The 16,492-nt window shown below is 36.4% G+C and overlaps 1 protein-coding gene across 6 annotated transcripts in view; it reads left to right on the top strand.

Annotated features, from left to right (window-relative positions):
- lrp1bb (low density lipoprotein receptor-related protein 1Bb) overlaps positions 1 to 16,492 on the top strand; it is a 315,310-nt gene that overhangs the window by 196,918 nt on the left and 101,900 nt on the right. For all 6 annotated transcript variants that reach the window (XM_008402891.3, XM_008402898.3, XM_008402881.3 and 3 more), the window contains 8 exons: positions 2,001 to 2,165; positions 2,465 to 2,709; positions 4,008 to 4,139; positions 4,334 to 4,561; positions 4,859 to 5,033; positions 5,955 to 6,049; positions 8,701 to 8,850; positions 16,271 to 16,411. In XM_008402891.3, coding sequence (XP_008401113.2) covers positions 2,001 to 2,165; positions 2,465 to 2,709; positions 4,008 to 4,139; positions 4,334 to 4,561; positions 4,859 to 5,033; positions 5,955 to 6,049; positions 8,701 to 8,850; positions 16,271 to 16,411 — 1,331 coding nt within the window. The remainder of the gene's footprint in view (positions 1 to 2,000; positions 2,166 to 2,464; positions 2,710 to 4,007; positions 4,140 to 4,333; positions 4,562 to 4,858; positions 5,034 to 5,954; positions 6,050 to 8,700; positions 8,851 to 16,270; positions 16,412 to 16,492) is intronic.

Below are 16,492 nucleotides of genomic sequence, written 5' to 3'. Positions count from 1 at the left end.
CCTGAGCTGGGTATTGGACTTGAGAGAGAGGGTTGAATACCAGTGTAACCTTCCATTAAAGTATAATGTTCAGTTTTTATGCTCTGTATAGATTGTGGTCAAAACAAGGAAAAATGTTGCTTCAATTCTTAATTTTGCACATCGCCTGCCTGGTTTATTTACAATAGTGCTTAGAGTTGGACCTTAATAATTATGAATCATTTTGTCTAGACCTGTTGTAGGATGTAGATTTTTGTGTGTTTTACAGATTTAATGCTTCAATGAATTTGGCTCAATGTCTTGAGATATAAATTGTATAAAACATTTTTATGTGTGCCGTTCCCTTAGCTTGGATAAGTCTGAGTTCTTGTGTTTGCCTTCAGAAAAGTTTTGATTTGCTTCCTTTAACCATTACCACTCCTGGTATATTGATAATAATAGCCACCTTTTGTCTCTTAGAAACCTTCAGATGTAAGGTGTTTAAAATGGGACCTATTTTATAAAATACACACAAAAATAATTCAATGAATGTCTTACTGATTAGATTTTTGTGTTTTTATAGCTAGCTATTACGTACCTTCTTTATATGCGACTTTTAAATTTGAGTGTCCTGCTGATGTATCACAAAGTAAGATTTGAAGAGTTTTAGTTCACCTTTAAACACATATTTCCCATTAATTTAGCAATTACAGCCTGATTGAATTATATTCTATTCTCAGCAAGATGTGAAAGATAAGAACTTCAAAGAACCTTTTAAAAATATGAGATTTTGGCAACTTTTATAAAAAACTATTTTTCTCTGCTGTTGAAATGTTACAACAATTTTTCATTAGATACTGCATCTACATTGGCTTAATTTCGTCTGAAAGCCAGTGGTTGGAGACTTTGGCAAAACCCAGACATCCCAAAAAATCAATTTAACACTTTTAAGGAATGAGTTATATGCTCACACACTCTTCCTTTTGTACTTGGTCACATTTGAAAGGATGACTAGACTACATTTCATGACTGTAGAGAGTAGGATTAATGGGTACTTTTGGTACCTAAAGGCGCGTTTCCATTACGGGGCAATAATTCTAATCTTATTACTTGAATCCACTCAAAGGAGTGGGTGATTGATCACTGAGGTCGTATCAAGTGAATAAGCCTATTGATCTGTACAGATATATTTCTTCCTAACACGGTTTTGTTGTCGCCAGTATGTGATTTAAATTTGAGCACCCATTTTCTTGTTAATTTTGGATGACTTAGTTGACAGTGAATGGCCAGTTCTCTGATAGAAAGAGGCTGCACACTGTCAGTGATACATGGGGCCTTGGTTTTCTTTTGAAGTTCCTTAGCCAGCTTTAAAAGTCAATGAGTCCAGAATGGGTTTAAGATGCATGGTGCATGAGAACTGGCAACCCTACTAGCACTACTGTAAATAATAAACATCTTTGTGAAAAGCCATGTGAACATTAGACTCTACTCGAGACAAAATAACTACGGGTGGCTAAAGCTGAAACATATAAAGTGTACCAACGTAATAAATGAACAAGTATAATAAACAGAAAACCTGCTATGCTGTCAAAACATAAATGCTTTATTGGGTTATGTTTTTTGTGACCGTGTAGCTTTCTGTGGATGCAGCTGACAAAATCTCAAACTGTAGACCATCGGAGATCATCAAATGGTATTAGGAGTTAAGCTTAATCAAGGAGTCCAACAGAAATGATTTTATAAAGCTGTGATCAGAACACCCCTGTTAGGAAAATATTGTTTTAAAAAACTCAACCTGCTTACTTATCATAGATGGTTAAGAATTTCACTGGAACACTGCAATTCTTGGGCAGTGATCAGGACTGCTGTTTGTGTTGCATAACACAGATGAAATACCATATCCATAATTACTGTTTTCTATCCTTCTTTGATGAGCATAATGATGAGAAACTCTAATTGCATTCAGTACCTTAATGCTTTCCATCTTCAGCAGCCGCAAAGAAGAATAGATGCTAACAGCCACATCTTGTTTCTGTTTCAAGAATTCTCTTCTGGACTGACTGGGATGCAACATTTCCAAGAATTGAGGCTGCTTCCATGAGTGGGAGCGGGAGACACATTGTGTTTAAGGATATGGAGATTGGAGCCTGGCCTAATGGATTGACACTGGATCATTTAGAAAAAAGGATTGTTTGGACAGATGCACGGTTAGTAATTTCAGATTGTGTGCAAAAATCCTCACCGTTTAATCCATATATGCCATTAAATACTGCAAAAGTTTCACCAAAGGAAATTTTATCATCTTATTCTCCTACTGGGCATTAAATTATGCAAGACATGCAATATTTATAGACTTAAAAAAAAATGCCACTCTGTGGCTCTTGAACATTTTAACAGTTCCATCAGTGGTTTGGAAGGTTTCACTTTGATCTCCCTCCATCTTGTACTTTAAGAACATTAAAGCAGAAGTTTAAACTTTGATATGGTGTTGGTTTTTCTTTAACAGCTCCGATGCCATTTTCTCTGCACTCTACGATGGCACTGGGGTCATAGAAATCCTCAGGGGCCATGAGTACCTGTCCCATCCCTTTGCCGTGTCTCTCTTTGGTGGAAATGTCTACTGGACAGACTGGAGAACAAACACATTAGCCAGAGCCAATAAGTGGACAGGTCAAAACGTCACTGTCATCCAGAAGACAAGTGCTCAACCTTTCGACTTGCAGATCTTCCATCCCAGCCGGCAACCACGAGGTGAGAACTGTGTGGAGTCACTTGATGTTGATGTAGGACACTCTGTCTTTTAAAGTGAAAGTCAGTCTCATGCAGGGCTCATAACGCAATTACAAAATAAAGCTACAGTATATGTAATTAGTTTTAGCTTCTGCCTCTGCCTTCATTTGACCCGTCAGTCAACCAGCAGGTGCCTGACTGAAAAATAGCACTCATGCAGAGAATAAGCCATTTTAGCTTAATGCTACATTTTAATCTGTTTTTCTTTACTTGGAAATTATTGTAATTGACTCATGCAAATACAATATTGTTTGCTTTCTTTTATCTGAGTAAAGAGAGCTGGTTAAAATAAAAATCAATATGTGCTTCACCTGTTTTAGCCAAGACATTCAATATAATGAGCATAATTGGTTCATTTCATTACTGATCAACATATTGCACTCCTACAGTCAATAACTATTTGCCCAGCAATTTTATGACATGACAGCTTACCTGGTGTTGTGTTTAATAACACCAGGTATAATGCATGATTCAAAATTTAAAAAGTTGCTGTGTGGCATAATCAGAAGATAAACAGATACCAATAAACCTTCTAAAAGTGAAAGACTTTGTAGCTTCAACAAATAATGACGATCACTATATATCTGGGTTAAGTCAGTCAGCAATGATTCAACTAAAGCCTTGTGGATTTTGTGCCATTGGGTATTTTCAGTTGGCAGTGGAGTGTAGAATGACTTGAAACCAGAACATGTCTATTGAAATGCACAGGAGAGCCACCAAGCTTATGGTGCTAGCAGTATTGTTCATGCTAGCAGTCTTTGATCATTTCCAGTTTGTATTTGAGATGATCCATGCAATGGATTATCCTCTTCTTTATATGTTGTATTTGTGAAATCAGTCTTAAAATACTCACTGTCATATCCAGTATTGGCAGGACTTTACATCTTTTAACTTGCTTTTCAATAACTAAAGTACTTTGCATGCTTCACAACGACAAGAGATATTATGGCATTGCATTGTTAAACAATAAAAAGCTAAGATTTATTTATTTTTTTCAACAATGAATGGTCGATAACATTTGTAAATTCAACAGCATCTAAGTCTGAGAGCCACAATGCTGTGTGCTTTTTTTGTTTTTGCTTGTAAAACAATATTGGAGTCATAACAGTTACCATCCTTGCTTTTTTAAATCTAAGTTATGTTCGTCCATGTTGAGAATTCCTTTTGACCACCTCAAATACTGTAATTATCCCAGAAAATCCCCTTGCTCCTCTTCACTTTATGCTGACTTTTCTCTATTCTCCCTCCTTCCCCGTCAGCCTCTAACCCTTGCGAAGAGAATGATGGACGTGGTCCCTGTTCACATCTGTGTCTCATCAATTACAACCGCACCGCGTCATGCACCTGTCCACACCTCATGAAGCTTTCAGCCAACAAACAATCCTGCTTTGGTGAGCAAGAACACCTTCCTCATTTTTCACGCTTTCAGCATGTGTTGTCCAAGTAAAAATGTAAGTTGCTGCCTTTTACACTTTAATTCTTTCTTTTGACAACTTTTACATTTGGCTGTTAGTGGATCTTCACCTGCGTTTCACAACAGAAATCCTCAAAAGACTCTCAAATGGTTGTTTTTTTATCTCACCAGCGCTGAAAAGGTTCCTTCTGTATGTGCGACGCTCTGAAATCCGTGGTGTTGACATTGACAACCCCTACATGAACGTTATGACGGCGCTGACGGTGCCAGACATTGACGATGTCACAGTGGTGGACTTTGATGCTCAGGAGGAGAGGATCTACTGGGCTGACATCAAAAGTCAAACCATCAAACGGGTGTTCATCAACGGCACCCAGCTGGAGACCATCATTTCTTCAGGTGGGGCAGGCAGTCTTCCAGGGAGTCTTCTAAAATCTCTCTGTGGAAATTCTGAATGGCAAACCAAATGAGAAAGTAATACTCCATACATGCTTTTTTTAAACCAGATGTAAGATTTATTTATTTATAGTAATCAATGTAATTGCAGATGTAACTTGCAAAAACGTATGATGCAACACATATTTGTATGCAATCTAAGATCGTCTGCGTCTGTGTGTCCATTGTCTAGTCTAGTCAAGAAATAATATGACTATGTACAACACAGCATGACTGCTTCTCATGCTCTTCTTTTGTCAGACATAGCAAACTGTCGGGGTCTGGCTTTAGACTGGCTTTCTAAGAACTTGTACTGGCTCAGCTCGGAAAATGACGAGTCACAAATCAATGTGGCCCGCTTTGATGGGTCCCTGAAGACGTCCGTCATCCACGGCATTGACAAGCCAAGGTGCCTCGTAGTGCACCCTGCCAAAGGGTAAGTAGATTAGTGTGTGCATCTCATGGGTGCATCATCATCACTGTATAGTGTAACAAAGAGTTGACTTGTACAAAGGAAGATGAGAAGATCAAAGACCTTTTGGGGGAAAAAAAACACCTTCTACATATCCCTCCACACTTATTGGCACTCCTGCTGATGGTGTGTAAAATGGCCTTTTCTAAATTTATCTCTTACTGCCACAGCAGAATCTTAGACTGAAGAATTTGGAAAAATCTAACCTTAATTAAAATTGTGAATATTTGTTTAGTGAAGACAAAAAAAAAAAAAAGTTCAGTACTCCTGTTTTCTTCTGGGATTTAGATTGTAGATCTTTACAAAAAAATGCTAATTTTATTTCTATAGAACAATTTGTATTCATTTGGATATGATTTTGGATATTTATTCTGCTAAAAGACCCAATCAGAATCAATTTTCCATTTTTTGTTTCTGTTTTCATCTCATGAGAAGAGAAATAGATCCACAGCATAACAGATTGTGCACCATGCTTAGCAGCTTTTTCTTTTTTCAGATTTCATTGTTGTCTAGCAACACCGTATTGTTCCAGTTAAAGTTTGACACTCCAATTAATTCACAAATGTCATGTATACATTTTAAAAATTAATTCAGTTACATATTGTAATTTTGTTAAACAGAAATTGCATTATTTTTACCTGAAACAGTCATTAAAGGTTAGATTTTTCTACATTTTTCAACGTACTGCTCTGTCTTTTTGCTGTTCAAAGCTAGGCTAGCCAGGCATTATTACATACATTTTTTAAATGTTTGTGTAGATAAATATGTAAAATAATAATAGAAAAAGAAAATAGGATTTTTAAAATAATGCGAGTGTTTTTGTAAGCTTCATGTTGTTTAGTACCTAACCGAATTACTACCACTCACCTTTCTTCTGTCATGCAGGAAAATCTACTGGACAGATGGCAACACCATTAACATGGCCAACATGGATGGGAGTAACAGCAAAGTCCTCCACCAGAATCAAAAGGATCCTGTAGGTCAGTGGAAGCTTATACGGTTAATTAACCAAAACTGTTTATTTACTTGTAGCTCACTTAGCATGGATATAGTGGACCAAATTAGGGCTAATGGACATGGATGTGGTCGAACAGTTTTTCAAGGGTCACTAATGCATTTGTGTTTTATATTGTGACATGTTTGATGGGATGTAAGACAATGATGTGATAATCCTCTGCAAACATATTAGTTCTACAAAAAATATCACACAATAAACTAATAAATTGATTGAGTCATGTTATTAATACAATTGAGATTAGAATATAATGAAATAAATCAAAATGTTTTGCACTACAGCTTATAAATGTAGCAGACAGAATTTCAGAAGTTTAAAATACGTGGCTTGTAAGTTTTATTTTTGTTTACTTTTATTTGGCCTCTGGGTTTGTTTATTGATAATGTCCATGGATGTTTCTTCTATTGTTAATTAAACTTTTCAGAGCATCCAAAACCTCCCTTTATTGTCATATATTTCAAATTACTGACATTATTTACACCACTGTGGTCCTTGAAATGTTTGAAAAGCTGTTATAACCCAGATCATCGCAAAATAACCAAATCTGCCATGCGTGTTTTGAAATATAGTGCAAACGGACACAGCCAATGACTAGAGCTGAATGTGGTCGACTTAATGACACACATGCAGAGACACTCATGCACATGAACTGCTGCAGACTGCAGGGAAGGGACTCTCTGTGCAACAGCAATTAAGAAGAAAATTAATTACTAAAAATTTTAAGAAGATGAAAAAGATAAAACCATAAAAAATGATGTGTCCTCGAAGAACATCAATGTCAGTAGATTATTATAATCAACATCATTAGTTTTTCTAAAGGTATCATGGCTGCCCTAATGTGTTTTGTTGTCAGCTGAATAGATCAGAGGATTTAAGTGTTTTGTAAATGAATATTTATTTGGTGAGATATTCTTTTGAATATTACCACAAGATTTGGAAAGTGTTTTTTAAGCCATTAGGTTGATCTCTGTTGAAGGTGTAATATCATCCAGATTATTATTTTAATTCTGTAATTTAGGTCAGAGCCAGAAAGAGTGGAAATTGAATGTGATACACTCCCAGCATCTTTAAATTATATGGAAATTTATGCTAAGCACCTATTGTAAGATATTTGTTTCCCATCGTAATGGGAAATAATTTGTACAATTTTGTTTAGCATTAATTTAGATGTTGCAGTGAACTTCTAACTGATACAACAGTGTCTTGTGGCAACATGTTGTGAAGCCACAGAGATGATGTTTAATAAAGGTCCAGTGATTTTTCATTGCTACTTCATTTTTATCCACTTCAGCTTGTTTATGAGAGCTTAGCTCTCTACGGCTGTTATTAGAAGTAAGCAAATTTTTTGACTGTAAATGCCACATAATCCATGGTTAAATGGGCAAATGCAAAAACAATCAGCTGGTCTTCATCTGTAGAAGTTGCTGTTACATATAGCTCAAGGTCAAACTTTTCATTTGTCACACAGAGCAGCTTTGTCTCTGCTGCAATTCTTCATTCTCCCAGGCCTGTCAGCCATGGAGATACCAGCATGCTCTGTATTTCACTGGTTTCATTTATGATTATGGGGTAGACCTGGGGACAAGAGTAAATTAATGATGCATTGTGACTGTGAATCTGCCAGACATAAATCCAACACATGGTGCGAGACAGTGAGATGTCCGGAGGTACACAATTGAAATTGCTTTCAGCTCCAAACATTAACAGGGATACTGTTTGGAGAAAAAAAAAACCCATCAGCTGGCCAGGAAATGGATTGAAAAGCAGTCAGTTCTCATTCTTGTTCATTTTTTATGCCAGCTGGAGCTCTTTTTGAATGATCCCCCACGTAGACGTGTGAGGAGACACAAACATTTTTATTAGTCATACTCTAACCAGGTGCATAGGAATAACAGAATGTAAAATAATAAAAAAATATATATGTTGATAATTCAGCTGTGGCTGTTGCCACTGTAGAGCTATTCTACTTTTTTCTTGTGTACATTTTCCAATAATAACATAGCATTTTGCAAAAGCATACATAACCATTGGACATTACCATTTTGTCACCTACAAAGTGGTAAAAGTGCAGCCTTTAAAGTGCATTTACATTTTACATGATAAAAATTAACACACAATTGTGAAGTAGAAGGGAAATGGTATAAGGTTTCCAATCTGTTTTACTCATAAAAATCAGCTTGAAATGCTGTGTGTTTGTATTCAGTCCCACTTTAATTTGATAAAGTTAAATAAATGCTAGTGGAACCAACTTCCTTTGAAAGTTAGACTTTCCCTGTGTCATTTAATCTCTGTATGAATACAGTTGTTTTGTGAAATCCTCGGAAGTTTATTAGAGAACGTTAGTGAAAAAAAAGCCAAACAGCTTTGAATAGCTAACCCCAACATTGTTCACAAAAAACCCTGATGTAATTTATTTAATTATGATTCAGCTTGATACATCAGAATATGCATATAAAGCGTACACGTTAAAAAAATGAACGTTTTTCAGTTATTTAGCATTTTCCTTTTGGCACAATGAATATATATCTGCTTTGTGATGTCCATTCCTACATCTTGGCAATTTGTAGTGCACTGATTGAAAACTTGGTTTGCTCTCTCCACCTATACTTCTCCCAGGTCTCTCAATAGACTTCACTGCAAACAAGCTCTACTGGATAAGCTCGGCCAATGGCACAATCAACAGGTGCAATCTGGACGGCGGAGGGCTGGAAGTGCTGGAGACTCTAAAGAGGGTGCTAGCCAAAGGCACAGCTCTGGCCGTAATGGGTGAGTGAATCTCGCCACAAGTCTATCAGATTGCCACAGAGGATTATTCAAAAGGTATGAACAGATTAAATGTTTACCCAGATAAGTGGGTAGACTAGAGTCGCTTAGGGAGTCCTAGCAACAATTGCGCTTCACTTTGTGCAAACTCGCCTGAGCGCTAGATAATTAAAATGTATCACAGCAGTGATTGATGATAGATTTTCTCTCTCCTTTTATAATGAAAAGGTGGGGGGTGTTAATTACATGTTGATTCTTGCTATCATTGCTAAATCCAATGTGTCACACCGTCCATCAATTGATGGATATATTAGAAGCAGCTTAAATGTACCAGTCCTAAATGATGTGTCTTTCATGTTGTTGTACAATGTTTTTTCCTGATATTGTCTATTTAGTCCAACATCAAATGTCTCTGGGCAGCAGTAATGTTAAAATTTACATTTTCACTGATAAAGGATTAAAGCTAAATTCAGTCCAAACATTCATGAAAAAAAAAAAAAATTGTGACTGAGATTGACAGGAGCCCCCACAAAGACTTTTCTATTTAAGCAAGTCTATTCTGCCTCCACATGATTTTTATGAGGTTGATTTTATCTATGATTTTAGTTGCACTGTGTAGCACTTTGAGATTTTTGCTAATGAAAACTATGGTACAAATTAAATTGATTATTATTATTATTATTATTATTATTATTATTATTATTATTATTATTATTATTATTAATTAAAATTAACAAGCTCTTTTTCTAAGATACTCTTAGAAATGATGGTGTGTCTTATCTTCCAGAATAATGTTGGACTTTTTCATTCTAACATACATTTAGTTAACATACATGATTGAAAATAGGATTAAAGATTAATTTATGTGACATGTACAGAATATGAAAAATTTCAAGTCTGTATAGTAACTAGAATTATCGCTGTATTTCTGCAATTTTATTCATGATTATTCATACCCATAAATTTAGTTTCATTCATTTAAAAATGTTTTTTCTTTTTTGCAGCAAATTAGACAGCTCTCTCTCAAAAAATAATAAATGAAATGAAAAAGGACCATCAACTTTGACAAAAAACATTTTTTTATTATTATTTTGCTAATAATAGGTTGATAGAATATATTTTTACCTCTTCCACCAATCTATGAAAAGAATTGTCTTTAATAAAGTGTCATTCAAACATTTCTAGAATTCTTTGCCAGCATTTTACATGCTTCCATAGGTGTTTGTGATTGTAAAAAGGTCTTCTTGCCATTACTTTAATACGTAGGCTCATACATTCTGATCAAAGTCAGGACTCTGACTGGGCCACTCCAAAACATGAAAAGTACTTCAATTCATAAACAAAGCAAGTTTGTATGTTAAAATTTTTTTTTAAATGATGTAAATATAAATCCGACATGGATTTGAATACTTCTTTGCTAAACTGTGCTTTAGATTTTATTAAAGGATTCATAGCCTCTCCTTTACTCCAGGATCTTTATGTATTTATATTTTTGTCATAGCAGTGAATGTTCTGATGTAAACTATTCGAAGCGAGCATAGAGGTAATTGACCATTTGAAAGTGTTTAATTCTCATGTATTAATACAGGATTTCAGCAGATTATTTCGAGATGATCGCAGTCCCTTTGAGATCACAGTTACGTAATCAATGCGCAACCATAAACCATAATAATGGATCAGTTTGTCCTTTCACATCATGCTTATCGATCCGACAAAATCAGAGCCATGTGTGTTTTTGAAATTGTGCCACTGGGATTAAGTTTATGTTTTCCCTATAAGGAACCAAGGGTGTTTGCTTACAACTCATAGGATTCATCTCAGCAATATGCACATGACATTTGTGACAGACTTCATGTGATTTCCCTGTCAGGGGAAATCCCCACAGGGCCGAGCTCTGTGTTCTGATCCTCATGCAGCCTCTTTAGATGCATTCAGGGCTTTAAATACAAGTATAATGTCGTTGCACCGTGATCAGCATTTATGATCTGCATCAGATTCGGCTGATCAGCATGTTTCTCACATCAGATCCCACTCTGCAGTTTTTAAGAAGTCAAAGTGCTGAGGTTATAGATAAGGTTTGATGAATTCAAAGAGTCAGACATATTGTGTTTGAAGTCTGTTACAATACAGAAAAACAATTATTCATAGAGGAAAAGAAATAATTAACATAAGTATTTAAAGTTTTGGTAATATTATTTATGGCATTTATTTTAATTTTGATACATAAGCTTAGAGTAAATTCATCCGGTAAATTTAGAAACATTTTTCTTGAGTTTGTTCTGGAGAATACTATCCCTTAATGCTATTTTATTCTTTACAGATTTACATGGTATAATGAGGTGATATCATCTGATTGGGTTGTATGTCTCCAATTAGCAGCTTAACATTAAGCCACTCTTGACTTGACTAACTGTTGCCTAAAACCTTGACCTCATTAAGAATAACACGTGCTATTCATTTCATTTTCATACTATGATTAAATTCTTCAAAAAAATAAAAAAATTAAGTAAGTTAAGCATAGCATGGCAAACAATGAATTTTGAACAAAAGGCTAAACAGTGGTTGCAAAGAATGTTAACGGTTTTTTAAGACTTTTTTGAAGAAATGCCACTTTTCAGTTTGTGGAACAAAATCTCTTGTTGCTGCGTTCTGTAGCCCACTTCTTGAAGACAGTATAAAATGATTTCTCTTGAATCCTACAACACGCTTTCCTCTCGATCATTTGCTTTGAAGATGAGTTTATGTTACTTAAGTCAACATAAATTGCAACTGTAAACAAAGGTCACAGAGTTGTCCAGAGAATTACATTACAGTTTAGACCTTTTAAGAGCCTACAAAGTTTAGACAGATTGCTCTTACACAAGAAAAACAAGACCCCAAAGTCAAGGGCTCATTGAAATGAACACTTACAACATGGCTGAGATAATTCAATTTTACACTCAGATGCACCTAACCAAGTGTAATTTTCGACATGGCAACAGTTCTTTTGGATGCACTCTATGTTTGTAGACTTCTGACCTTCTTAGCGTGTCATACAGCATGTCTTGGCAAGCAAAATGAAATCTCATCTTGTCGGGAGACATCCCAATTCTCAAGATTTGAGCAATGTAGAAGTCATCTACACACGCAATGTGTCTGTCCACATATCTGTCTGTCTGTCGATCTATCTATAAATAATAAAAGACTGTTGTCAGGCTGATGCTTTGTGCTTCGCCGATGTATGCTATTAATCTTGACAGGCCCTTGCTTCCTGTGTGGAGGGTAACTGTCAGTATGTGCAGACTGCATTAATTACAGTGTTACAGAATAACAGCCATGGCAGAACTGAATTTTTCCTCTTTATTAGCTGGTAGCAACCTCCAATAAAAAAAAACAAAAAACGAAAACAGATCTGTTGGTTCATTTTCATAAGCATTCTTTACAGCTAAGACTTGAGAGCGAAGGACCTTCGAGACTTCATTATTGCATTTCACAAATCTGAGCGAGAATATGAGGTGACAGAGACTAATGGCGTGGTTCCCTCACAGAAGCAGGTACAGCAAAACACTGGAATGATGTCCGCGGGTCTCCATCAATCACAATTAATGACTAATTTTACCTATGTTAGGGAAAACTAAGTAGTCTTAGAATCAGCACTGGACTGTGTTTTAATATTTTTGAGAAAAAACAAAGATTAATTTCACTGGGTTTTACTTTTACCAGCACGAGTATATAAAGAATATTTCACATTTAATTCTTATTTAACCACATTTAAAAGCTTTGGAAGAAGTCTTGGGATTGGATAATTGGATTCTCTCAGCCAGAACAGATGTTAAGGTTTCACAAATTTCCGATGCACAGATAATTTATACATATTCTGATTTCCATTAATATCTGTGTCCCTGTGGTCTTTGTCATAAAAAAGTATCAAATGACTTGGTGATTTATTTATCATTTCATAATGTGTAATGAGACAAAACATTTGATGAAATATTATTTTTGTACTTAAAAGAGATTGAGTGGCAAAGTCCTGTCACTTCTTTTGATTTGAAGCAGTGCAGTGCCTTACCAAAACAATGTGTGAGTCCTTCCTCAACAAAGCCATTATAACTGCTGAGTCCTTGGATCCATAGTTGCCAGTTGCTGTACTGGCTAAAGGAGCAGCTGGCTATCATGGATGCCAGGTGGATGCAAGATTTTATGCCAAAGATGTCCAACAGATCAGGGACATGCAGAAATACTATCTTTTCAGCTGAATTCCGAAATGCTATCGTAACTGCCTGCTGGTTAAGTCCAGCTGAAATCAGGTGAACTGGACAGAAAAGGAACACTCTTATTGTATTTACATATCAATAATGCCTTACAAAAGTATTCACAGCTGTTTAATTTTTTCACAATTAGTCACAGTACAAACCACAAAATTGGAGCAACATGTCATGTTATCAAAGAACACAAAGTAACACATACTTGGAAAGTAGAAGAAAATGGATACATGGATGTTTATGTTTGTTCAAGTATAATATGCTCATGGATTCAGCTTCCTTTCTTCAATATGTGAAGGCTACCAAAGTTTGGTAAGGAAAGAAAGATAAGAATGAACCAGGAATATGGAGTTTAAAGTAGGGTTATGTTATAAAACAATGTCCTAAACTGAATATCTCACGCAGCACTGTTCCATGGAAAAGATATTGCACTCAAAAACTAACACTTCACAACACAGTTCACAGGGAAATGGGCAGCGCTAAATAGAGGGCAGTCCTGGAAGAAACCCTTTTAGAAGCTACAAAAGACTTGAGATCGGGATAACAGAACATCGAGCCTAAACTTACAGTCAGAGCTGCAATGAGATTTAGATCGAAGCACATTCGCGTATTAGAATGTTCCAGTCAAAGCCCAGACTCAGTCGATAAAGAATCTGTGACAAGACTTGAAAATTGATGTTTACAGATGCATCCCACCTGGCCTGAGTAGGCTAGAATATGAATGAGCAAAATTTTCAAGAGGTGGCAAAAACGTATCCAGAGATTTGCCGCTTTAATTCAATGCATCTGTGATTCTGAAAAGAATTGATTCAAGGGAGCAAAATATGTCTTACACTTCTCAGATTTTTATTTATATATATATAAAAAATAGGAAAACCATGTGTCGTTTTACTTTCACTGAACAATTAGGTGTTATGCTCCTCTGCAGGTGGTCAGGCAGCTTCCCATTCATAGTAATAATCAAAGGACTGTTTCTATAGTTCTAGTTTTGAGTCACTAATAACGTGTCATCACAGAGACTATTGTGTCCTCAGTGGTGAGTAAAGCGATGCACACTGAGCAGACCTATCATTTTGAATCGTGTCAGTGTTTTAATAAAGGTTCATTCAGCAGGTGGCCTTTTTTTTTAAATGGTTAATTCTCTGATTTACTGATGATATTTGATACACAGATAAAGGGGGAAGTGGTGCACAAATTCAACCAGTAAGAGAAACCTCCAATATGGAGTAGTGATAATGTAGGGTCAAATATTCAGTCCTAATGGAGGGTTCTTGTTTCACTCTGCAAACACACCTTGATGTTGTCTCCTGCTGGTTGCCAAATGGTGTAATTACAGAACTACTGGAAACACAAGGTCAACCCATGCAGGTCTTTAGGCGCCGTAATAATTGAATTGCCTTGAGGGCTTCCATTTCGAAGGTGTGAGTGATCCATCAGCCTTGGCTCGTCTTTGATCAAACAAGCCGTTGAAGTGGAAATTGAATATGATGTGCCACAAGCGAGCAATCACATCTAGCCAGTAGTCCCTGTGGCATCAAATTAACACAAGGTGCAAAGCTAATCTCAGCCAGCATGCCCTCTGGGGCGTAATGTTTTGTAAACTGCGTGTAGATTGTCACTCTTCTTCATGTGCACTTGACTGATTTTTGGAAATGCGGCCTACATTCGATTTTAAGGTTAGCATTCACACTCAAGCACTCAGTGCAATGAGGGATTGCTCCTCTGAGTGCTTCTGTGTTTGTCTGCTTTGCTGTTTTTGTGATAAATCAAAAAGTGTGGGACGTTAAAGTAATGCCTGATTGGATAGTCTAAAGAGGAAAGAAATGATGCTGATCTCTATAGAATTTACTGTATCAACCACAGAAATGTTCTTCATTTTAATTTGGTTGCAACAATAATCCTGAAGGATATTCCACTGCACTCAGTTATGTGCCAACGAATGCTGCTTGGCTTGGTTGAATTAGAGAAAAGCATAAAATGAAATGTTCTTGTAAATCACACTGCATTAAAGAAAGGAGTCATTTACTGAATGGTCGCTGCTACTGCTTAGCTGAGTAGTTCTCCTGCGCCTCCTGAAGGTCTCCACAGAAGATTGGTGATAGGTTCATTATCCAGGGTTGGTTTTTGTGTCTGATTTAGATTTTTTAATTTTAATATGGCTGTTTTCTTGTTTTAAAAACACTTTTTGTTAGAATTTTCCCACCCATAGAGACATCACTCCTTCGCAGAAGCATTCATATTTTCTCCATCTCCATGACACTATGTAATGCTTAAGGTCCAGCATACAGTGAGAAAGAGACATCTAACTCTAATGCACTTTGTGCTGTATTTTGAGTCAGAATTGTCCTGAGGAAAAAGGTAGGACTCATTGGTGGACTCGGTATGCTGAGGGTCCGAGGGCTGTTGTGGGTGTGCGTGTTTTTTAGAGACGCACTTATCACCAAAGCTCCTGGTGGCCGAGTTACTTAGGCCCAGAGGGCTTTGTTTTCTGTCACAGTGAGGCAACCAGTGAGAGTAGAGATGTTAAAACATTATGACGCATAACAACTGCAAGTGCATGTTCTCAGTTGAACCGGTGCCAGAGGCATCTATCTGTAGACATGGGTTGAACATCACTGTCTTGCCCACTCCCTTTTTTTTTGTTGAGGTTTGTGAAAAGCTGCTGCAGAAGAAACTAAGCATCAATGGGAGTATGATTCAAAGCAACTGAAAAATGCACATGTCATCAGCAGCCAGCAAGTGAACATAGCAGGGGACAGAGTATACCATACATTAATCTTATATCAGCTCAGAGAATACATCAATTATTAAATGGCTTTCTGACATGAAAGCTGTATCCGTTTGGAATTTTAGTGCAAGATGGAACTTAACACTTGCACTTCGAATAATTGATGAGTTCTGATATTATGTTCTTGGGTAAGCTTCCTTTAGAATGTTATTTTTAACCAAAAAGTGCTTTTGTAGATTTTAATAAACAGCTTACAGACATATAATCTGAGTTATTTAAGAGAGCTCTAATGTGATACTAATAAAAAAAAAAAAGCATAAAAAAAGCCATATACATGTTTTTAATTTATTTGTATATGGTCCTACCAGAAGCAACTCCATGGATTGCTAGCAACACTATTGAGGAAACTGACTGACCAATAAGAGCAATCAGTAAATGAGGTTTATGTTTACAGGTGGCAAACTGTGGTGGGCTGATGATGAGTCGGCACAACTGGGGACAGTCACCAAAAGAGACGGCCGGAACTTTTTGATTCTGAGAAACAAGACAAGTGGTGTTGTCCATATGAAAGTGTACGACAGGGAGGGCCATAAAGGTAAGTAGGCGCAAAATGATATACATAATATACGCAAGTATCCACCTGTAATATCTTACTGTTTGCCTTTGCTGGTTATGC

Source organism: Poecilia reticulata, chromosome 2 (genome assembly GCF_904066995.2).
Source record: "Poecilia reticulata chromosome 2, P_reticulata-male-v2, whole genome shotgun sequence".
NCBI classification, from domain to species: Eukaryota; Metazoa; Chordata; class Actinopteri; order Cyprinodontiformes; family Poeciliidae; genus Poecilia; species Poecilia reticulata.
The sequence above is the reverse complement of the archived record's forward strand: the minus strand, read 5'-3'. Positions and strand labels throughout refer to the sequence as shown.